Source organism: Caretta caretta, chromosome 1 (assembly GCF_965140235.1).
Source record: "Caretta caretta isolate rCarCar2 chromosome 1, rCarCar1.hap1, whole genome shotgun sequence".
Lineage (NCBI taxonomy): Eukaryota > Metazoa > Chordata > Testudines > Cheloniidae > Caretta > Caretta caretta.
Window position 1 is genome coordinate 159,013,089 of NC_134206.1, and position 24,706 is coordinate 159,037,794.

Consider the following 24,706-nt stretch of genomic DNA (forward strand, 5'->3'; position numbering starts at 1 on the left):
CATTGCCAAGCTAAACCACACGCTGTAGCGATGCCATTTGTTTGTGCTCAGCGCTACGCCACATGTGCAGCAGGCTGCATGCGCCCTGTGCATGCCATACCCTGCATTGCATCTGTCATCCCACAACTTGCACACCCCCCTCATGTCAGTGGGTGCTACTTTCTCTGTGCCTCGTGTCCTGCTCTGTGCCTGACAGTAGCCCCCTGCATGCCCCGGGCGCCCTGTACCCCCTGTGTGCCAGCCAGTCCCTCGCCCCCTGCCGGCCCCTCGTGTGCCCGGGACTGTGCCCTCAGGCGCTGCGCCGTGCGCTCTCTCCGCGCCCCCTCCGGCCCAAGCGTGACGCTGCCGCCTATTGGCTGGGCGGGGCGCCCGGCTCTCAGCACCCGGGACAGCACCAAGCGCCCCAGGGGCGGCAAGGGGGCGGGGCCTGTGCGTGTTGCTAGGGCGACGGCGCGCGCCTCCTTGTGTTTGGGCCGGCGGTTCCCATGGTGACGGGAACGCCGCCGCGGGGCCCGGCCGGAGCATGTCGGACCTGGGCTCGGAGGAGTTCGAGGAGGAGGCGGAGAACGACTTGGGGGTCAGTGCGGGCCGCGGCCCCTCCGGCTCCTCCGGGACCCGGCGCCGCCTCTCCCCCCTCGCCCCCGCGCTGGTCTGGGGCCGCCCCCGCCGCGCGGCACCGGCCCCGCGCCCCACCCGGCCGGGCGCCGCGTCACCCGCCCCTGCCTGGGGCTCGGCCGCCCCATAGAGCCCGCGCGGCGCTGGGCAGCCTGGTGGAGAAGAGCCGGCCCCCGCTAGCCCCGGGCTGCCCTTCACTGCCACCCAGGCCCTGCCTGGCTCCCCTGCTCACCGGGGTGCCTGGGTGGAGGAGGGGCGGGGGCTGGTTGTGGGTCTGTGCGCCAAGAGAGGGTTGAAGGGTGACTTGGTCATAGTCCGTCAGCGTCCTCCTGGGGAACAAATAGGTAATAATGAGCTCTTCAGTCTAGCAGAGACAGGCATAGCACGGTCCAGCGGCTGAAAGTTGTATCTAGAGACGTTCAGGCGGGAAATAAGGCATGCATTTTTTTAACAGCCAAGCAATTAACCATTGGAACAACTTACAAAGGGTCCTGGTGGATTCTCCATCACTGACCATTTTAAAATCAAGATAGGATGTTTTTCTAAAAGATCTACTCTGGGATTTATTTGGGAGAAGTTTTATGGCTGTGCTATAGGGAGGTCAGACAAGATGATCATAATGGTCCCTTTGAATCTATAAACCCTTTTTCCCGGGCACAGCCCCAGTCTATAAGTATGTAGACTATTAATGAAAAAGGACCCATTAGACACAAAGCTTTAGTTTTGTCACACCTAAAAGAACTGAATTTGTAATTACTGTTACATATTTTAAGGGTCAATCATGCTCTAATCAAAGTTAACAGAAGGCTTGCCACTCATGTCAGGCAGAGTAGGAGCAGAGCCATGGACTAGGATCACACAGAATTTTGGATTTGTAGTATTAAAGTATGGAGAAACTAAAAAAAAATAATTAATCACTGTTATGTTGGGATTCTCAAAGTCATGAGATGTGTTTCTCAAACAAAATGTTTTTTAAAATAAGAAATAATCTTATAAATACAATGATGTCTTTAGTAGCTATGTTCTGTTGGAGTCTATACATTAGTGATACTCAGCTTCGAAGAGTTGCTAAGCTACTGTATTCTATGGAGTTGTAGAGATAAAAAGGACTTGAGTGAAGTCCTGCCATTTTACTATGGTATTTAGTGTCTGTTTCAACTTAGTGCTGTTTAAGTAGCAAGAATCCAGCCCCCAACAAATTTCAGTAGTTTGCAGGCAGAAGACACCTTTGGGTACCAGGTGGGGTCTGGTGGCTTAGTGCAAGATACTCACCACAGTTACCAATAGATTTCTTGGCCAGGTGCCTTCCTGGGACTCAGGAAGAAAAGGAGCTGTTCAGGACAAACAATTGGTTTCCTCTTTGTACTCATATTGGATTCAGTTTAGAACCCCTGCCTCTTAAACTGCTGAATGGCTTATTCCATTTAATCAGGAATATGAAGGTGAACGCAATGCAGCAGGTGAACGACATGGACATGGAAGAGCACGATTACCCAATGGTGATACATATGAAGGAGAGTATGCCAATGGTCTGAGAAATGGGCGGGTAAGATAATTATAGAGGATTATTTTGAAAGCCATGCGTGTGTTTCAGCAGTTCCATTAGTTTAGGCACTTCATTATCCTTTTAATTCAAAGTACTATATCTATACCAAATATATTGCAGGGGACCTACAGATTTAAAAATGGTGCTCGCTACATTGGAGAATTCTTTGAGAACAAAAAGCATGGTCAAGGCATTTTTATGTATCCAGATGGATCAAAATATGAAGGTAAAATGTGCATCTTTTGTTGTTGAACATAATTATGAAGGTTTAAATATTTGAGAAGATGAGGTGCTTCAGTGGAATTATGGGAAACAATGAGCTGGGCAGCATATTATTACCTCAATCCACAAAATTATCCCAAAATTCATTTTTCCCTCTTCATTCCTGCCTCACCACGGATGTTAGGAGAAGAGTGGATTGAACTTTTTGGCAACAGTTTATTCCTGCCAAATCATCTGATCAAGTGGAATGCTTCATTATATTTAGTGCTGAGCAAATTCTTTGCATTCTTAGTTAGAATCAGAGTAGAAGAGAGTATAATTTATGTTAAAAACAACCCAAGAACATCACAAGAATATTCATTGACGTGTAGTGATTATGCTGACAGACAGTCAAGTTCAGTCCAGAACATTTTCAGATCCTTTCAAAGAGCTATAGGTTCTGAGCATTGTAAAAAATAGGATTCAGTTCTCCAATGCATCCAAGCAAAGCAGCAGAGAGTGGAGGCTAACGAGAAGCTAATCACAGCTCACCGTTTCTCAGCCACCCACAGTTGGTGTAAATTAAAACTTCAGGAAGGCAGTTTTAATTTACCCTGTTGGCAGAGAATTCATCTCCTGTTTTTCCTGGACATGGCTCACTCCTCAGACTTGTCTCCATCCCCGTATACCAAATGGAATACTGTCAGCAGAACTACTGTAAGATGTGGCAGAACCAGTGGTGCAGGTAAAATCCATTTCTTACTGGTACGGTGGGGCAGCAGCTAAAAGGTGGGGGGGCATGTGATCTCCCCACGTGACACCTCCATGTGACTCCTCCTGGCCCTGCCCCCAGCCCGGGGCCCCATGCTCTCCCCATCCCCTCCCCATGATCCACCCATGTTACCTGTGAAGGGAGTGCTCTGTCCTCCTTCTGTTGTGCCAGAGACTTCAGGAAAGGAGGAGAATGTGGGGTTGCTGGGCAGCCCCATGCCGGCAGCTCCTCCGGCGCGGCTGCTGTACCACCCACAGCCTGGCTGCCCAGTTCTGTCCTCTGGCAGGGCTGCTGTACCGCCCCCAGCCTCTCCCCCAGTCCTATTCTCCGACAGGGCTGCTGTACCACCCACAGCCACGGTACAGCCACACCAGAGAAGAGCCATGGGGCCACCGGCTCCTCCTGTGTCTTTCCGGTACACCATAGCAGTTATAAATACCTTGCTGGTGTGGCATACTGGAGCGTACTGGCCTATTTGCACGGCTGGGCAGAACTCTACACCGGCAGAGATTTCCCCAGAATTTTCCAAGGGGAATCTGTGGCCAGAGAGCTTAGACTTAAGAATCGAGCCTTTAAAGCTTACTTTAAAAAAATGTTTTTACCCTTTGGGAGAACATTTATTTATTTATTTATCATTATTGGTGAGATTGCCAACAGCAGGGGAGGAGTCCATATATATATCTGCACCTATCTTCAATATGATAGCAAGCCCCGCAGGGCGTGTATATATATATATATATATATATATATATATATATATATATGTGAGTTAACACCAAGTGACCCACTATCTATCTGTGGACAATCAGTAAATACTCCGTGGTCCACAATTTGAGACACTATGATTAATATCCTAATGCAGCTTCTACTTCTGGGAGTAGCAAGAGTCTTTTCCCTCCTCTGTATACCTCTATAAGTATGCAGTGCAGAAGAAGTGAGAGATCCAGGAGAAGAAAGCTTTATATATTATAGGTAGATAAGAAATCTGCTGCTTAGTAGAAGCACCCCCACCAAATGTAGGCATTATATCTGACTTTAGCCTAACCAAAAGAAGGCTGAGAGGAGATATGATTGCTCTCTATAAATATATCAGAGAGATAAATACCACGGAGGGAGAAGAAGTATTTAAGCTCAGTACCGATGTGGACACAAGAACAAATGGATATAAACTGGCCATCAGGAAGTTTAGACTTGAAATTAGATGAAGGTTTCTAACCATCAGAGGAGTGAAGTCCTGGAACAGCCTTCCAAGGGAAGCAGTGGGGACAAAAGACATATCCGGCTTCAAGATCAAGCTTGATATGTTTATGGAAGGGATGATATGATGGGATAGCCTAATTCTGGCAATTAATTGATCTTCAACTATTAGCGGTAGATATGCCCAGTGGCCTGTGATGGGATGTTAGATGGAGTGGGATCTGAGTTACTACAGAGAATTTTTTCCTTGATGTCTGGCTGGTGAGTCTTGCCCACATGCTCAGGGTTTAGCTGATCACCATATTTGGGGTCGGGAAGGAATTTTGCTCCAGGGCAGATTGGCAGAGGCCCTGGAGGGGTTTCACCTTCCTCTGCAGTGTGAGGCACGGGTCACTTGCTGGAGGATTCTCTGCACCTTGAAGTCTTTAAACCACGATTTGAAGACTTCAGTAGCTCAGACATAGGTCAGGGGTTTGTTACAGAAGTGGGTGGGTGAGATTCTGTGGCCTGCGTTGTGCAGGAGGTCAGACTAGACAATCATAATGGTCCCTTCTGACCTTAAAATCTATGATTCTATGACTTGTGATTAAGCATTCACCAGGGAGCATCACTCATGGATCCATCAGAACATGGATTGGAAGGCATGGGAAGATTAGATTTACACTGATGCATCTTGCAGTGCAGAAGAAATGGATGCTGTCAGCAGAAGTGCAAGAAAGAATTAAGTGACTTGCACAGACATAAGTTAAATTAATTTATTTGTGGCAGTGTCTTTTGGCCTGATTCATGTACTGGGAAAGCTATGCTGGATTGTTTGCTCACTGAGGAGCAATTACTTAAGCACTACCTCATGGTTTGCTTTCTGAGGCTAAAATACTCCTAAAATGAGGTCAGACTATATTTTACTAGTGCAGTCTTTGTTTTATATTTCCCCCTCTAAGGAAAGAAGTCTTCACTGATGTCATTGTGACTCCCTTACTTTCTGTCTGCACCTATCTTTAATATGATAGCAACCCCCACAAAAAAACAACCATAAAACTAAGTTATATAGGCCCAATCCACAAAGTTATTTAGCCTCCTCACATCCACTGAAATCAATGGCATTCCATTGAAATTAACATGTGCCAGCAGTTCTTCTTCCATCCCCATATGCTCTTTTAGACTTCTTTTACAGCATTATTTAATATAGCTTGATTTAGATCTTTGCCCTGAACAGAATTCTCAGGATTAATCTGAAGGGTCACTACAATCTTCTACAAATAACAGATTTTAAGAATGCGGTTTCTTCCTTTGTGGTAGCAATGTCTAGGAAATGCAACAGTTTAAGCAAGATACTTAAAGAGTCTCATAAGACAGAAGAACAGCATATCATTAGTCCAGCTCCTGAAATTGAAGCTCATACAGAATATTTCCCCACATTTTAGTACTAGGAATGACTGATTCAATCTGATTTTCTTCACTGTCTTCCCTGAAATATGAGACAGATAAGTCAGACTCCAGCTGCTTCATTAACCATCTTCAGAGAGTTCCTTTCCAGGATGACATTTAATGTGAGGACTAATGCTGTCTCTGCAAAACATCAGGAGGTTGATCTGATTGTTGAAAAAAATGAATAAAAAATGTCAACAGAGTAATGCTGTACACTATACCATCAGCTTTGAAAGAGGAGGTCAGAACCAAAGACAAAGTTTTTAAATTTAAGTGCTTAATTTAAGGCACCCACATCCATATTTATGCCCCTAAATGAGTGAACAGATTTTCAGATGTTCTGAGCCACCCACCTCCTGTTGCACAGTATCTGAAAATCAGAAAGCTCAGTTACTGGTTTTGGCTTAGGTTCTTTAGAACCTGTTAAAAGATTATTTCAGCTACAGTATAAGACACTCTGAAATAGTCCCACCCTATCATCCTTTCGTCTGATGTGCGTAAATTCTCTCAGATCTTAAAGGTGACCTGGAAAGGAAAATAATTCGCCTTGTGCTGTCTTTTTTTGCTGCTTTGCGATGTGCAAAGGCGGCCTGAAAGGTAGGGGTTTTGCCCTGTGTTAGAAATTTAAATCTTGTGAAGGCCAGGAGACTATATTTACTGGAGAGTTAGTGAAATGGTGATAATCTAAAGTGTTAGTACAGTGAACGTTGTCTGAGTTTACATTTTCAAATACTGTATATTCTTCATTCACATAAAAAGTCGACTACATGTCTAGATGATCATTCTAAAGGCTGACTTCTGTGACAAGTAAAATTTATCACATCTCACTCTGTTTTTATCATGTCCATTGCAGGAGAATGGGTAGCAGACCAAAGACATGGCAATGGAATTTACTACTACGTGAATGGAGACACCTACACTGGAGAATGGCTTAGCCACTATAGGTTTGTTTCATTATTATAGTGAACTTTCAAGTTTCTTGATGAAGTAAAAAAAACATTGTCTTCAGAGTTGTGGATGTCCTTTTGAAAGAGAGAGCTGTGGGAGGGCCTTAGTAACCAAATCCAGTTTGGAATGGGAGGAAAGCCTGCAGTAAGACATCAGCTGATTTAAATAGAGCCAGACACAGAAGGCAGATGAGCATGAATGTATGAAGAAGATGTTATTGGTGTTGGAAATATGGGCTAATGTGGCATTTATTTTAGTCATATGTTTAATGCAATAAAATTGCAAAGAAATCCTGCATTGTTAATTTACAGTAATATAAAGTAAAATTATTATTTGCTTCTCAGGCATGGGCAAGGTACATATCTCTATGCAGAGACTGGCTCTAAATATGTTGGTGGCTGGGTAAATGGGCAACAGGAAGGAGCAGCTGAACTTATTCATCTAAAGCACAGATACCAGGGCAAGTTTGTAAATGGAAATGTAAGTACTGTATGTTGGAAAATGCTATTTGAATTTGAAAAACTAGCAAATGTTGTTGTTTTGGTATGTACTGTTTACATTGAAAAATTAAACCAGGTTCCCCATTTTTCACAGTATTCTTTGAACCATAAATGTAACAGATGTAAATGAATCAATGAGGATGCAAAGTTTCTCCAAAGTTTAGTTTTCTCATTGCATTTTTATTTAATATTGTGTCAACTACATAGTACAGTGTTAAGTGATCTTTTGTATTTTTCATTTACTCCTTCAGAGTTTGCTAGCTTCAAAGTCTTGCTAACTTTTTGTTTCTCTTTTACAGCCGATAGGTCGTGGAAAGTATGTCTTCGATATTGGGTGTGAACAGCATGGTGAATACACACATCTAGACCAGGTAAATAATATAATACAGACTATACCAAATGTTAGAAAACTTACCAATTCAGTTCAGCCTGTTCAAGTGTGGCCTGCCTAGCTCATTACAGGTGCTGTATATTTTAAAAGTCCAACAGCTTTAGTATGTGCTTTTCTAAGCACCAAAGTCAAAAAATCTTGTCTGGCTACTGTGCTGTGCAAGCCCTGACATATGAAGGCCCCATTGCTGCTCTCATTGCAGACACTAGACATTTTGCCATTGATTTCAGTGAAAGCAGGATCATACCTTGCTAGCCTTCTGCAATACAAAAAAGCCAGACAGAATTTTGATTGACTTTGACCTCCATTTTGAAGATGTCATGTCCGTGTACCAGATATGGACTGGCTTCAGAGCTTGCTTCAGGCCCTGTCAAGGTTCCTTCCCCACTCTGAACTCTAGGGTACAGATTTGGGGACCTGCATGAAAACCTCCTAAGCTTACTTTTACCAGCTTAGGTTAAAACTTCCCCAAGATACAAATTAAATTTTACCCTTTTCCCTTGGAATTTCCACTGCCACCACCAAACTTTAACTGGGTTTACTGGGAAACGTGGTTTGGACACGTCTTTCCCCCCAAAATCCTCCCAACCCTTGCACCCCACTTCCTGGGGAAGGTTTGGTAAAAATCCTCACCAATTTGCATAGGTGACCACAGACCCAAACCCTTGGATTTTAGAACAATGAAAAAGCATTCAGTTTTCTTACAAGAAGACTTTTAATAGAAGTAAAGGAATCACCTCTGTAAAATCAGGATGGTAGATACCTTACAGGGTAATTAGATTCGAAACATAGAGAATCCCTCTAGGCAAAACCTTAAGTTACAAAAAAGACACACAGACAGGGATAGTCATTCTATTCAGCACAGTTCTTTTCTCAGCCATTTAAAGAAATCATAATCTAACACATACCTAGCTAGATTACTTACAAAAAGTTTTAAGACTCCATTCCTGTTCTGTCCCTGGCAAAAGCAGCATACAGACAGACACAGGCCCTTTGTTTCTCTCCCTCCTCCCAGCTTTTGAAAGTATCTTGTCTCCTCACTGGTCATTTTGGTCAGGTGCCAGCGAGGTTACCTTTAGCTTCTTAACCCTTTACAGGTGAGAGGATTTTTCTTCTGGCCAGGAGGGATTTTAAAGGGGTTTACCCTTCCCTTTATATTTATGACAGGCCCTGTCCTCCTTCCTTCAGGGGTAGATGAAGAACCCCTACAGGGGCCCAGTGCGTTCCTGACCAAAAGAACCCCAGAATTGATGTCTGGAGGTTGGTCAGGAAACCCGGGGCTGGGACCAGGGTGTTGAGCGGGTACCAGAGCATGGATAGGACTAGTTGATTAAGCACCAGCGCTCTCCCTCGGGGGGAGAGACATTGGAGTAGTCCTGTCCATTTCCGGAGCCACTCTGTCACCCCGCCCTCTAAATTTTCCCAGTTCTCCGGCGGAGAGGGATGCGTGGCAGAAAGGTAAACGCCGAGGTAGAGCAGCGGACCCGCGCTCCACCGGATGGTCTGAAGTGCGGGTGGGAGGGAGCTCGCCTGCCACCAGTCTCCCACCACCAAGCCAGAGCTCTTGACCCAGTTGACCCGGGTGGAGGAGGCTGCCAAATAGATGGCCTGGCAAGCCTCCACCCGTGCCAAGTCGCCGGGGTCCTGGATCACGAGGAGCACGTCATCGGCATACGCCAACAGGACCAGCCACACCTCCGGCTACCGCAGTACCAATCCTGTCAACCTCCTGCGGAGGAGACAGAGGAAGGGCTCAATTGCCAGAGCGTACAGCTGGCCCGAGAGGGGGCACCCCTGCTGTACTCCTCGCCCGAAGCTGACCGGTTCAGTCAGAGTCCAGTTGAGCTTAACCAGACACTCTGCGGAAGCATACAGCACCCGGAGAAAACCCACGAACTGGGGTCCGAAGCCAAACGCCTGCAGAGTGCTCAGGAGGTACCCATGGTCCACCCTATCGAACGCCTTCTCCTGATGTAGGGACAGGAGGGCGAACAACAGACCGTCTCTACGCCCGAGTTCCAAAAGGTCCTGAACCAGAAATAGGTTATCAAAGATACTGCAGTCCAGGACGGTGTAGGTCTGGTCTGGGTGGATCACGTCCGCCAGCACAGACCCTAGCCGCAGCGAGACTGCTTTCGCTATGATTTTGTAGTCTGTGCTGAGGAGCGAGACGAGACGCCAATTTCGTAAATCGCGGAGGTCCCCCTTCTTCGGCAATAAGGCGAGCATAGCTCGCCTGCACGAAAGAGGGAGGACCCCACTCTGCAGAGACTCGGCCCAGACGGTGACTAGGTCTGGGCTGAGGACGTCCCAAAACACGCGGTAGAACTCCACGGTCAGACCGTCCATGCCTGGAGACTTATTAGTGGGCATACGACGGAGGGCTTCTGAGAACTCGGCCAGAGTGAGAGGCAACTCTAGCCAGTCTTGGTCGCTCGTGCTGACCATAGGGAGCTCCTCCCAAAGCACTCTGCAAGTGCTAGGGTCGGTCGGATCCAGGGAGAAAAGACTTGCGTAGAAGGCTTGGGCCCTTCCGCACATCTCTGCCGGTTCCGTGACGGGGGTGCTGTCTTCTGCCAGGAGGCAGGTGACATGTTTCTTGGCCCCCCTCGTTTTCTCCAGGGCATAGAAGAAGCGGGAGCCGCGATCCATCTTCCGAAGGAGGCGGATGCGGGGTCGAACAAAGGCACCCCGGGCCCGATGGTCCTCGAGGGCCCAGAGCTCCTCCCTCTTCTTCCGGCACGCTCCGCAGAGGAGCAGGTCTTCGGGGCTGGTGGCCAAATGCCTCTCCAGCTCTAAGACCTCCCGTTCCAACTGCTCTATCGCCGCATTTCTCCGTCCGCTGGTGCCCCGGGTGTAGTCGCGGCAGAAAAGCTGGGTGTGCACCTTCCCCAGGTCTCACCATCGCCGCGCCGAGGGAAAAGCACACCGCTGCCCTCGCCAGGCCAGCCAGAATTCCCGGGAGGACGTCACAAAGCCCTCATCCTCCAACAGGCTGTTGTTAAAATGCCAATAGGCTGGCCCCGGCCTCTCCGCACAGAGGGAGGCTGTCACGGTGGCTAGGTGATGGTCAGAAAATGGGGCCAGCCAAATGCTGGAGGAGTGGGCTCGTGAGAGATGGAAGCGTGATAAATAAATGCGGCCCAACCGGGAGTGGCTCGACCGATGGGCTTCCCGCCGGACAAAGGTGAACGTGGAAGTGTCATCCGGGTGGTGGTCACGCCAGATGTCCACTAGGGAGTGATGTTCAACTATCTCCCGGAGGGTGTCCGCGGCGGCCAGGCACTGCTCGGTCCCCGAGCGGTCTCGCTCCTAGAGGGTGGTATTAAAATCCCCTTCCAGGACCAGGCACTCGTGAGAATCCAAGGTGCCGAGGAAGGCAGACGCCTGCTGATAGAATTGCAGCCGCCTCGGGCCTGATGTCGGGGCATAGACGTTAATGAGGTTAACCACGAGCTCCTCTATACGGACTTGGAGATGCAGCAGGCAACCCGGCATGGCCTCGGCGACCCCTAGCACCTCGGGCCGTAGGTCAGGGGAGAACAGGGTCGCCATTCCAGCCTGCCGAATCGTGGAAAGGCTAAAGTAGACCCTGTCCCCCCACTCCAGCCGCCAACTGTCTTCGGCGGTCGGATCCGTATGGGTCTCCTGCAGGAAAATCACAGAGTACCCTCCCTCCCGAAGGAAGGAGAGCACCTGGGACCTGCGGAGAGCCATCCTACAACCCCAGGTGTTCAACGTTGCGATGGTGAGAGGTGTCATGGGGGAGGCCGGGGGGATCCTCACTGGCAGGGACGCTCGCATCCCCCAGCGGGCCGCGCAACAGTCCTTGACCCATCCCGTAGATGAGTAATTGGTCACGGAAGACGCGGACCTGCCAGTAGGCCACGGCATCCTGCTTCCCCGTCCCTTTATCTTCCCCCATGAGGGCCCTTGTGGCCCGGAGGATTTGAAAAAAATCCCCCCATCGCTGGAGAGCAAGCTGTACCTTGTTGCGGGAGCCACGGACATCCTCTAAAAACTTCCGCAGCTCTCCTCGCAGCTCATGGGGGGGTGGGGTTACGGTTTCCCCGTTGTTCCCCGGCGGGGCGCTTGGTGCAGCCCCGTAGTCCACTAAAACGGACAAGCAGGGTGCGGACCCCCGACAGGGTGCCTGATGGGCTGGAGCTTCTAGGCCTGCCTCAAGCTCTGGGGCGATAGGGGGCGGTGGAGGGAAGATAGCAGCTCCTAATGGGTTGGGGCAGGAGAACACAAAGGCTGCTCCCTGGGGGTCATCAGTTGGGAAAGGGAAGGAGACAGCCCCGGTGGCAGCAATGACATTGCAGGAGGTAAATTGGATAGGGGCAGGGGCAGAGGCGAGGTTCTGGGTTTCGGGAGGCAAGCAGCTGGATGGTGGCGCCTCCCGATCAGACTCGAGGGTTAAGGGGGTGGAGAGGGAGCTCTCAGTGATATCGGGTGCGGGCTCTATGGTGGATTTAGCGGCCACAGCATCAGGAGGTGGATTATCTTCTGTTGGGCCCCAGCCTGGAAAGGAAATCGATTGCTCTGCACCAACGGGGGTGCCCCTGGCGACTCGTGTCCCAGCCGTGTGGCACCGGCTGTCACCTGAGCAGGCTCGGTGGTCGTCAGCAGGGTGCCATCAGCAGCCAGGTTGGTAGAGGAGTCCAAGGGCTCCTTGGAGGTGGGAGCAGAAGCAGCAGTTAGGGGGAGGGAGCATGGGGAAAAGAGGGGTGGAGTGAGGTCGCCCAAATCGAGGTTTGCTGGCAAAAGGTCGTTCTCCCCCTGGGCAACAGGGGTCAGATCTAGGGCCTCGATCTCCTCAAACATGGAGGAGAGGACACTTTCCGTCGCCCCAGGGTTCTCCCCGCTGGCACCTGCCACGACAGCTTCCTCGGGGTTCACGGGGGTTTCGGGTAGTGTCAGGACAGAAGGAGCTTCCTCGAGGATCTCGGAGGGGAGGGTCGCCCGTGGAGGGGAAACACTACCTGCCGGTGCTACCACGTCTTTCCCGGCTGACACCGATGGATGGGACGCACTCGTGGGCAAAGCGGAAGGTTCGGCTTCCTGGTCTTCCGGGGGGCCTCCGCCTCAGCTAGATGAGGCGGAGCTTGAGCCTTCTGCTTGCCTCGCTTCCCCTGGACTAGGGCCCAGCCCTCCACGGCATCATCTGGGGGCTGGTTAGCAGGGGTCGTGTCAGGGGGTAAAGGCGATGGCTCAGGGACTTGGTGGGGGGACGGTGGGGCGGCATAAGGGAGGGAGGATTCTCTCCCATGCCTGGTGGTATCTCTGCCACACCCTCCTCCATAGGCCCCGCCAGATTATCAGCAGCGAGGGCGGGGGCTCTCCTGCTCGTCTGGGCGTTGTAGGGGAGGTGCCCCTGGGGCCTGAGCGGGAGAAGTGGTGGTCCGAGGGGGGGGGCGGGTTCGGGTATTGGGCGGCCAGGGGCATCGGCAATGACGGGGCCGATGTCCTGCCGGGTCTCGGGGATCCCAGGTGCCCCTCCTTGCCGGGCTAAGGGGCATTCCCTCCGGACATGCCCTGATGCCCAGCAGAGGTAGCACCGGGCTTCCCCCATGGAGAAATACACCCAGTAACGGGCCCCCTGGTGGGGGACTAGGAAGGACCCCTCGAGCGCCTCTCTGTCACATGCCGCTGACGGCAGTAGAAGCTGCACTTGCCGGCGGAAGGAAAAGATGTGATGGAGGGTGGGTTCCTTGCAGCCCAACGGGAGAGGGCTGATGACAGAAACAGGTTTCCCCAGGGTGGAGAGGGCAGGTAACAGGGCAGCATTTGGGAGAAAAGGAGGGACAGAGGTCAGGACCAGGCAGACGCCCAGGTCCTCTAGCGGCTCTAGGGGGACAACCCCCTCCCCCACCGCCAGGTCCCTCTCCACCGCCTCCTGGGCGGCAGCCTCTGATGCTAAGAAGAAGACGACCTTCCCACCACCCTTGCCAACGCCCGCACGTAGGTCTCCACGTGGGGCGAGGTGGGCACCAGGAGGCATCGGACTCCGTGCTTCCTTGTCATGGTGGGGAAGGGGCCCCGGCCCCTGTTGATGGTGGCGGAGGCGGTGGGCGGGAGAAATGACGAGGCGGCAGGCGGGGGGGCTGCCGCCGCCCAGGCATACGTCCTGGGGGGTGAGGGAGGGACACCCGCAGAGCTGGTGGAGGGAGGGACACCCACAGAGCAAGGCAGCAGGGAGGGACGCCGTGGTCGGTGGCGGGGTCACAGCAGTGGGGGTGGCCCCTGCCACGGAGGGCCTGGTGGTTTTAGCGGGGCCCTTTCCCTTCTTTTTGCCCGGGCCTTTCCCGCCGGTTGGGGGGCTCCCCTAGAGGCTGGGGAGGTGGTGGGCATGGCAGCGGTGGAGGTCCCCCCCGTGCCCTCCATTGCCGATGCCCCGGCGGTGGCGGTGGCAGGTGGTTAACAGGAGTTGGGGTCAGGTAAAAAGGGGCAGGCTGCGGGATGGGCAGTTCGGGGGGGTGGAGGGGCGGCACATGAACCACCATACGCTTGTCCAGAGAGTCCTGTTTGGTTGGCTGGTGCTTCTGGCCCACACGGTGGAATCTGGGCGAGCAACTAAGTCCAGAGGCAGATGTTAAACAGCCAGCAATGACGATGGAGGGGGCAGTGATGAGGATAGTACTGTGGGGGTTGGGAGGACACAGATGGATCGGAGGGCAGCTCCGTGCCACACCCCCTGTGTCCCTACAAACACAGTCACGACACAGTCAAGGCGTCCCCCCACACGAGAGCACAGTTCGAAAGTTACTCAGTCTTGGGCCCCCTCCACAGCGATTTGTAGATTCCCTGGGCGTTGTTCCTCTGGTAGACGGCTTTTTCTCTGTCTATTCTGGGCTTTCTTTTTTGCATTCCAGAAATGCCGGAGCAAGTGATAAGATTCCTCTCAGCCAGAGACGGGTCCGCAGACAAACAGCAAGCGGCTGGGTCTGGGGGCTGGATCCCTCCACTCCCCCCCTCCGGGGAGCAGTCCGGCAGGCCCCTCCTCTCTCGGGGGGGGGGGGTGTTTCAGCTGGAGCAGCAGCAGCATCTGAGGGCGGGGGGGGGGCTAATAGCCAGCCGGCAGCCAGCCAGCACTCTAGCAACAGCAGAGAAAGAAAAAAAAACAACAAAAAGAAAAGAAAGCGGGGAGAGCATCTGGCCCGGTCGAGGGGGAAGCCAAAAGCAGGGGCAAAAAGCAAGGAAAGCCCAGGCCAGAGGGCAGCGGCAGGAGAGCAGGCTAAGTAGGTCCCTTTTCCCTGGATAAGGTAACAGGGAAGGTTTTTTTTTTTTTTTTTTTTGAAACAAAAAGAAAGTTTATTGGTAACGCTTACAGAATTACCAAAGGAAACAAAACAACTATGCAACAAAACAACGCAATCAGAAGGTATAACACAGCAGCTTTCAGGAGGGAGAAGTGTTCAGGCTAGCCTGGGCCCAGAGCGGGGGGGCTTCCTCGACACTCGTGGTCTTCCACCCTCCTGAGTTACCTGGTGGCCTAGAGCGGGGGGGCTTCCTCGACACTCGTGGTCTTCCACCCCCTCGAGTTACCCAGTGCCGCGCCCAGTGTCACCGATCCTCCCTCTCCTGAGAGTGCCCGGTAAGATGGGCACGGCTGCGGGGTGGGCGGTTTGGGGGGGGGGGTAGACACCCATGTATTATAGGACCCCTCCTAGATGACAGGAATGATGGTATCCACAGCGGCAACGGCTGGGGCTGGCGTCTCTCGCTCTTCCCCTCAATCAAAGGGTCAGACGGAGGGAACCGGATGGGGTCACCGAGCAGAGAACCCCAGACAGCGCCCACCACTTCTCGAAGGCGTCAAGGGAGTCGGTGGACGCCGCCCAGAGGAACTCCGCCCGGATACGTGAATGTACTGAGGATCGGAAAACGGCCCCACAATCGCAGGACGTTTCATGGGCCAACCTCCTCTCTCTGGTTTTATAAATGGCTGTTTTAGCCAAAGCTAGGAGGAGGTTGACCAGAAGATCCTGTGACCTTGTGGGGCCACGGATGGGAAGTGTATAGATAAAAAGGTGGGGGGAAAAATGAAGCCAGAAGCATAATAAAATATTTGTGAGGAGCCGGAAAAGGGGCTGCAATCTGGCACACTCTAAATACACGTGCGCCAGGGTTTCCCTCACATTACAAAAAGGACAAGTGTCCGGAATGGGGGTAAACCGTATCAGAAACACGCCCGTGCTCACAGCTCCGTGAAGGAGCCGCCAACTGATGTCCCCGACGGGCCTTGGGACCAAGGTGGAATACAGACTGGCCTACCGAGGTTGCTCACCCTCCAAAGGTGGCAGGAGATCCCGCCACTTTGTATCGGGGCGGGACACCAGGGTGTGGGCGTGAAGGGTGTGAAGCGTAAGTGTATATAAGTATTTCCGTGGTGCAATTGGAAAGCTAACCGGCTGCAGTTTGTGCAGTCGGCTTGCAGTGAAAGGGTGAGGGATTTGTTGGGATCTACGGGGTGGGGGCCCGATGGAAAGGTCCGGCGGGCCTGGGGTAAGGGATGGGCGGGGTGCGCCCTCGCACAAGGCTCGGCTAACATAAGCCCGAGCTGCGGGGGTCAAGGCGGCCTTCACCTCCTGAAGTACACGCCGGGGGGTACGGAGGCTGGAGAGCCCCATGCGCCGAGCGAGCGTCAGGGGATCCAGCCAGTCTCTCCGGTTGTAGTCCAGGAGGTCTCCGATCCTCGTGACTTCCGCCAGGACCAACCTCTGGCGCACCGAGCGGGACTCCGCCACCTGCACACGGAGCTGGGGGTTGTGTAGCAGGGGCTCCGTGAGGAGATCTGCTCCCACGGTGGCCGCCACGGACCTGGTTGTTAGAAACAGTTTCCAGGTCCGGAGGAGGTCCTGGTAGAAGACCGGCAGCCCGGAGAGGTCTCGCGGAAAACCCCTCGGAGAAAGATAAAAGAGCTGCCGGTCATATCGAAGCCCTTGGAAACGGTGCAGGAAGGCGTGCGCCAGTATGCTCCACGCCGAACTACGTGCACTATAAAAGAGCCTCTGCAGGGCCTGGAGGCGGAAAACGCGGACCTGAGTGTACAGACACTTCAGGCCCTGCCCTCCTTCCTTCAGGGGTAGATGAAGAACTCCAACAGGGGCCCAGTGCATTCCTGACCAGAAGAACTCTAGAATCAATCTCCGGAGGTGGGTCAGGAAACCCGGGGCCGGGGCCAGGGTGTTGAGCCGGTACCAGAGCGTGGACAGGACTAGTTGGTTAAGCACCAGTGCTCTCCCTCGGAGGGAGAGACATCGGAGAAGCCTCGTCCATCTCCGGATCCGCTCTATCACCCCGCCCTCTAAATTTTGCCAGTTCTCCGGCGGGGAAGGATGCGTGGCGGAAAGGTAAACGCCAAGATAGAGCAGTGGACCCGCACTCCACCGGATGATCTGAAGTGCGGGTGGGAGGGAGCTTACCTGCCGCCAGTCCCCCACCGCCAAGCCGGAGCTCTTGACCCAGTTGACTTGGGCGGAGGAGGCTGCCGAATAGATGGCTTGGCATGCCTCCACTCGCGCCAAGTCGCCCGGGTCCTGGACCACGAGGAGTACGTCATTGGCGTACGCCGACAGGACCAGCCGCAGCTCCGGCTCCCGCAGCACCAACCCTGTCATCCTCCTGCGGAGGAGACAGAGGAAAGGCTCGATCGCCAGAGCGTACAACTGGCCCGAGAGGGGGCACCCCTGCCGCACTCCTCGCCCGAAGCTGACCGGTTCAGTCAGGGTCCAGTTGAGCCTAACCAAACACTCCGCGGAGGCATACAGCACCCGGAGAAAACTCACAAACTGAGGTCCAAATCCAAACGCCTGCAGAGTGCTCAGGAGGTACCCATGGTCTACTCTATCGAACGCCTTCTCCTGATCAAGAGACAGGAGGGCGAACGATAGACCATCTCTCCGCCCGAGTTCCAAAAGGTCTCGGACTAGAAAGAGGTTGTCGAAAATGCTGCGACCCGGGACAGTATAGGTCTGGTCTGGGTGGACCACGTCCGCCATCACGGACCCTAGCCGCAGCGAGATTGCTTTCGCTACAATTTTGTAATCCGTGCTAAGGAGTGAGACGGGACGCCAGTTTCGTAGATCGCGGAGGTCCCCCTTCTTCGGCAGCAAAGCGAGCACCGCTCGCCTGCATGACAGAGGGAGGACCCCGCTCTGCAAGGACTCAGCCCAGACGGTGACTAGGTCTGGGCCGAGAATGTCCCAGAACGCGCGGTAAAACTCCACGGTCAGCCCGTCCATGCCCGGAGATTTATTGGTGGGCATGTGACGGAGGGCTTCCGAGAACTCGGCCAGGGTGAGAGGCAGCTCTAGTCGGTCTCGTCGCCCACGCTGACCGTGGGGAGTTCCTCCCAGAGCACCTCGCAAGCGTCAGGATCGGTCGGGTCCGGGGAGAAAAGGCTTGTGTAGAAGTCACGGGCCCTCCCACACATCTCCTCCGGATCCGTGAGGGGGGTGCCGTCTTCCGCAAGAAGGCAGGTGACGTGTTTCTTGGCCCCCCTCGTTTTCTCCAGGGCATAGAAGAAGCGGGAGCCGCGGTCCATCTCCCGAAGGAGGCGGATGCGGGACCGAACGAAGGCACCTCGGGCCCGGTGGTCCTCGAGGGCCCGGAGCTCCTCCCGCTTCTCCCGGCACGCTCCGCAGAGGGACGGGTCCTCGGGATCGGCGGCCAGGCGCCTCTCCATCTCTAAGACTTCCCGTTCCAACTGTTCTATCGCCGCATTTCGCCGTCGGCTTGTGCCCCGAGTGTAGTCACGGCAGAAGAGCTTGGCGCGCACCTTCCCGAGATCCCACCATCGCCGCACCGAGGGAAAGGCACGCCACTGCTCTCGCCAGGCCAGCCAAAACTCCCGGAAGGACATCACAAAGCTCTCGTCCTCCAACAGGCTGTTATTAAAGTGCCAATAGGTCGGCCCCGGTCTCTCTGCATGGAGGGAGACCGTTACAGTGACTAAATGATGATCGGAGAATGGGGCCGGCCGAATGGCGGAGGAGTGGGCCTGTGAAAGATGGAAACGGGATAAGTAAATACGGTCCAACCGAGAATGGTGTGACCGATGGGCCTCCACCCGGACAAAGGTAAACGTGGAGGTGTCATCTGGGTGATGGTCACGCCAGACGTCCACTAGGGAGTGATGGTCAACTATCCCTTGGAGAATATTTGCAGCGGCCGGACTCGGTTCGGCCCCTGAGCGGTCCCGTTCCTCGAGGGTGGTGTTAAAGTTCCCTCCCAGGACCAGGCACTCATGCGAATCCAGGGTGCCGAGAAAGTCGGACACCTGCTGATAAAATTGTGGCCGCCTGGAGCTCATTTGCGGGGCATAGATGTTAACAAGATTAACCACGAGCCCCTCCATACGGACTCGAAGGTGCAGCAGGTGGCCCGGCACGGCCTCATTGACCCCTAGCACCTCAGGCCGTAGGTTGGGGGAGAACAGGGTCGCCACTCCAGCTTGCCAGGTCGCGAAGTGACTAAAGTATACCCCGTCCCCCCACTCCAGCCGCCACCTATCCTCGGCGGCCGGGTCCGTATGGGTCTCCTGCAGGAAAACTACAGAGTACCTTCCTTCCCGAAGGTAAGAGAGCACCTGGGACCTGCGGAGAGCCATCCTACAGCCCCTGGTATTCAGGGTCGCAATAATAAAAGGCGTCATGCAGAGGGCGGGGGGGGCGTCTTCTTGCTTTTGAGTGTGGTCTTTCAGACCTGTTTCTGACTACCTGACCTACATATTCTAGTTATATAATAAAAATAATAATGCCTAACTAGAAATTACAAATATATTTTTAGCTTAGTATTTTGGTTTCAAGGTAACAAACATGCTGCATTTAGTTCAGAGCTTACTCTTTTTCTATATTGCCTGACATGCCAGATCTTAGTCTATTACATGCTATTTCAAAACTTCCAGTGAAACAATTATTTCAAATATAATCTCACCTAAATGAAAGTTTTGGGCAATTTGTAATGCTTTTTTTCTTCAAAAAGTGTCTTTCTAATTTTTCCATCTTTCTACATTTAACATGTCAATCTAGTTCACGTTTATTTTTCTTTCATTGATTTGCTCAGCTAATACAACTAAAGGACAAGAGAAAGGGCAGCAAAAAACTGCCTTCTGTTCCAGGGTATGGGAACCCACACACCACTGAAGGCTTTATCTTCATAGAGCCTAGTGTAACAGAGGTGCTCTCTGGGTTTAAATGAAGTGTTTCTGCTGCATGGTTTTCCCACATTTAACAAAAAAGAGGAGTGTGGGAAACAAAATCTCTTCATAATATCAGTTTCAATGAGAAACTTTTGCTTTACCTGTAAAATTTAACTCCAGTTGTTTTTGTTTAAGACCTTTGACAGTCTTAGCCCCTAACTATAGCATTACTCTCAAGTGAATCCTGTGATTATTTTTTACTGTAGGTCACAGTGCTATACTCTCATTATAGTAATGAGAATAAACAGTCAAAACTTTGCTCGTTTGCTGTAGTTGAAATAGTTGTAGTACAAGACTCATTTTCAAATAAAATTGATTTAAGAAAAGTTAGCTTTCAGTACAGCTAGCTAGTCTATTAGTTAAACTCTCCCACTTTTGTATAAAATAAATCATTCTTATTTGTAAAGAAAGTGACAAAAGGGCTGATATTGAGAGCACAAAAGCTCATGTACAATATTACAATCTTCATAAGTTTCATGGATCTTACCTGAGCACAGACTGCACAACCGTGAGAAGCAGAGAGCAATTTTCTCTTGCTTGCCTATTTCTGTAAGGGGTTGGGACAGAAAGCTGTATCATCCCACTGGGAGAACCGGGATGCATTTTCCCTCTGTTGCTGAATGCCTCTGTGAGCTCCCTATGTGCCAGATCTATGGTGTAGGCTGGTGTGGAAAGGAGGCGGGTAATGATCGTGCCTTCTCTCCTTTCCATCCCTTTCGTGGAGTTGGGAAAATGGAACAGCCCAGTCTCTGTAGGTACTGCTCTTAGGCTCAGCCCTTCTGAGAGTTGCAGAATGATTAAGGAAGAAGGCTCTTTGGGCCTTCATGACACCCTGTGTTACCTGAATCTAAGCATAAGAAAAAAAGGAAACTAGCAAAAAAAAAAATTAAATTTTGAGACCAACATTGTAATTAACTAACTGACTGCCTCCAAGTTTTCTAGCTTGGAATGATTTACTCTCTCTTCTAAAGTTTGTGACTATTAATGTTGTTTGGTTGTTGTTACATACTGGCACCTTACTCTAAAGGGTTGTATTGTTACCATTTCAAACTCAGGGTAAAGAGATTTCAGTACATGCAAACAGGCTCGTAGTCATTACCTTCACATTCCTAAATGTGATGCTAGATTTTTTTATGTTTTTTTAGGATAAAGGGGAGGAAGAGGAAGAGGAGGAATCTGTGTCAATTATTCCAAAATGGAAAGCAAAAAATATTACTAAATTAACTCTGTGGACACCAGGGGTTGAAAAACCACCACCTCCTGAAGAGCCTCTAGCAGCAGAAGAGATGCCAGCAACTGCAGGTTTGTCCCAATGAACTGTTGGAAACCCCTGCCCCCCAAAATTCCCCAAACTGTTTCTGCCTGATTAATTTGAATATATCATAATAAGAGAGTTGTACTTTTTGTCAGTTTACAAGGTGCTGGATATTAGTGACAGCTAAAAGTTTGAAGGTTCATCTTATTGCAGCACATTCATATGCTGCACAATGCATACTGAGTATACTTCCATTTGATATAATGTGTTATTAGTAACAGACACAACTGTCCTGGGAAGCCTGTAACATTAGAGAAATTATTACAATCTGATTCAGGGCTTGATACTGCAAACCGTCTATAAGCATTCCCCATGAAATCAGTGGGACTACTCACATGAGCAAAGGCTACAGGATTGGGCCTAAGATGTTAGCTGTTACTTAAGAATAAAAATAATGGCAATGAGCAGATCTATACAATTCTTCTCCCCGCCCCCCCATAGTCTGGCGTATATCTCCTTTTCTCCCATTTCAGTTACTGAGGAACCTCCTGCTGAGGAACCTGTTGAGGTTGGGGAACCTCCTGCTGAAGCTACAGAGCCCATTGAAGAGCTGTCCTCACTTAAGGAGGGAGAAGAAGAGGAGGAAGGGGGCAAAGACGATCAAGTGGATCAGGGTGAGGAAGAAAGAGGAATGAGTGATTATAGTTGGTCATCTGAAATGGTGCATGTCAACTAGCTGAACATGTGTCACTGTGTGGGGGTACATTATCATTCTGAAAAGATAGTAAACTCTTGCTTTTCATAAAGGGCCAAATCTTCACAAGGTGGCTTCTAATTTTGTATACTGAATTTTATGTGCATTATTGTTTGCACATAATGGATATTTGAAACTTGCGTGTACAAGGAGGCCAGGCTACATGCCTTACCAAATTTAGCCCCTCAGAGTGAAGCTTTTCCCCCTTATGAGAGGAATGTTCTCCTCACTGGAATGAAAAAACAAAACAGAACCAAAACACCCTAAGAGATAATGAAACAAACCTTCTATATTAATGTAAAATTTGTTGAGTTAGAAAGTTAAACTGACACACAGGACTTCAAACGATATCACATCACACAAAGCTTTGTTCTGAAGAAAAGAAATATCATTACTATTGATGGGTCTGATCTTTGTAATACACTAAATGGAAAGCCAGAGCTAACCAACACCAGAACTTTGGATGTTTGAAATCTACATATGGATTTGGAGGTTGATCCCGTTGGTGACACTTGCACACTCTCATTCAGAAAGCTAAATGAATTATTAAAAGAAAAACTCGTTTTGAAAATGAAGTTATTGCTTTTTAATGTTTGAATGTTTTAAGTATAGTTTCTGAATTTTCACTATATTTAAAAAAAATATTTCAAATTATTAAAATTATTAGAAGGTATTATAAAATGAGGCCTGTGTTAAGCCATATTTTATGAGTAAATCTCTGCCTAATTAAAATACGGACTGCATAAATTAAAACATATCCAGATTTGTAAACTTTTATTCTAATGTTTCCAACCACCAAGTGTTTGATTCTCAGTTTTTCATCAGTCCATTTCACGTTAAGGTAAGATGCAAAACTGACAACAGGAGCCGGAAAAACAATTAAATGGCTTGAAAATATGCTGAAACATACCCTAAACATGTAGAGCTAAGTTCTTTGATTTCAGTGGAGTTATGTCCACAAAGAATTTGGCCCCTATTATACAGAATGTGATGATGCTGAATATACTTGTAATTTTTAGGCCTCATTATTATTTTATTGATGAATGTTCTCTAATAATGAAATATTTATTGAGCAGCCCACACCTCAGTAATTAATAGTTTTTGTAATGAACTGAATCCGTCCATTTAAGTCCTGCAGCAGCCTGTTGATGAACCTGGGACTATGAGTATGGGTTATACGGTTATGTCCTTATTCGTTTACCATAGGGTCTTTACTTTGGTAATGTGAATACAGTAAGTGGACTCTAAATTTAAAACAGTTTAACAGTAATAGGGATTTTGTTATACCCCATATATGCCTATCTTCTAACAAGAGTAGGATTTTCTAAAGCACTCCACTTCGGCCCACTCCTAATAACTAACTAGACAGTACATGTAAGGAGCTTGCATTATATTTTCCAGGATAAAGTATTACTACAATGAGTGAATTAATTAAAAAAGATTTAAAGCACTGTTATTTTATTAAATGTACCCCAAATTTCATGTTTTTCCCCCAACAGTAAATACTAGTTTAGAAGAGAAGGAGGAAGAATCAAAGGAATCAGAGGAGGCAGAAACAAATAAAGAAGAATAAAACCAAATAAGGAAATTACACAGAAAAAAGCTAGGTACCATAGCCCTGTATTATTCTTATTTAATTGAAAGGTCTGTTACATTGTTTTGAATAAACATATTCTTTGGGATACTTTTGTATAGAAAATGCCTTTTTGGGTGTTTTTCTGAACTCAGAGTTTATGATTTCTAACTCCAAGTCCATTTTATTTGCTATATACAGTAGGTGTAACCACTGGTTGAACTCAGTGGGACTCCTCACATGGATAAAGTTACTCATTTGTGTAAGTGATTACAGGATCGGGCAATATCTTTGGACTCCTTCATATTATTACTTTAAAATGGAGTTTACACAAACAAGAAGAAAAATTCTCAGTAATTTCCCATAACATATCAAACCATTGTTCACTGAAGTCTGTATCTTAACTGTGGCATTGGTCTATGCCTAATTTTTCGCGGGAAGGTGAACCTTGGATCTTATAGTCCTCAAAGTCCTGAAGAGCAGTACCAAAACAAAGCCTCTACGTTGGAAACTAATTCACATCATCAAAAATATTTTTGAAATTCTGATGTTATAAAGCAATTAAAATGACATTTGTACGTGCTTCTTCAGCAGTTTTACTAACTTCAAAGACTGTGGCAGTGTGGAGTTGCACAAAAAAATTGCACTAGTGTACAGTTTTTGTGCATCTTCAGTGATTGAGTGGAACAGCACAAAAACAGTTGCAAAATCTCAGTGCTTCAGCTATGGGTTTTTTTCCCTTTATAGAAAAACAAAATAAGAAGAAACTAACCACAAAATGCTAAAATTGCAAATTTGACTGCACAAAATTCAGACAATACAAATTTAAGGTTCTCATAACAACACTAACTCCCCCATGTTGATACAATGTTTAGGCCCTGATCCTGCAAATACTTCAACACTTGCTTAACTTAAAGCATACAAGTAGTCTTATTGACTTCACATAGGACTACTGACGTTCTTAAAGTTAAGCCAAGTATGTATGTATTGGCAAGTTTGTTCCTAAGATATTTTACAGGTCTCTTTTGGGGTAAAGTAGCTGTTTCTAGCCCTGGTGAGTCATGAGATATCAATGTTACTGAAACAGGACTAAATATTTTAGTCCTAGACCTCAGACCAGGATAATTTGAGTGACATTCCACATTAAGGGGAAAAGGAGTTAACATTTTAGTGTCAGGTTCTTTTTATTGTAACACAGAACCTATCTGAAGTTGTTGTAGAGGTTTGGAAATTAATAGTAGAGATAGTTAAAAAGGAAGTGATAGGTGTAAAATAAATACAGTTTATCACTTGGGTTTGCAATCTTTTTCCTGTCTACAAT

The 24,706-nt window shown here is 49.4% G+C and overlaps 1 protein-coding gene across 3 annotated transcripts; it reads left to right on the top strand.

Annotated features, from left to right (window-relative positions):
• The first annotated feature begins 420 nt into the window (after positions 1-420).
• On the top strand, positions 421-23,494 carry RSPH1 (radial spoke head component 1). Of its 3 annotated transcripts, XM_048865747.2 has the most exons (10): positions 421-577; positions 2,048-2,161; positions 2,282-2,387; positions 3,030-3,107; positions 6,613-6,703; positions 7,052-7,187; positions 7,507-7,578; positions 20,949-21,105; positions 21,592-21,732; positions 23,312-23,494. In XM_048865747.2, the coding sequence occupies exons 1-10, from the start codon at positions 524-526 to the stop codon at positions 23,383-23,385; spliced, it is 1,023 nt and encodes a 340-aa protein (XP_048721704.1). In that variant the 5' UTR covers positions 421-523; the 3' UTR covers positions 23,386-23,494. The 3 variants fall into 3 exon arrangements, with proteins under 3 accessions (XP_048721704.1, XP_048721715.1, XP_048721711.1); XM_048865754.2 differs by lacking the exon at positions 3,030-3,107 and having other exon boundaries at positions 422-577; XM_048865758.2 differs by lacking the exons at positions 20,949-21,105; positions 21,592-21,732; positions 23,312-23,494 and adding an exon at positions 10,221-10,739.
• The last annotated feature ends 1,212 nt before the right edge of the window (positions 23,495-24,706 follow it).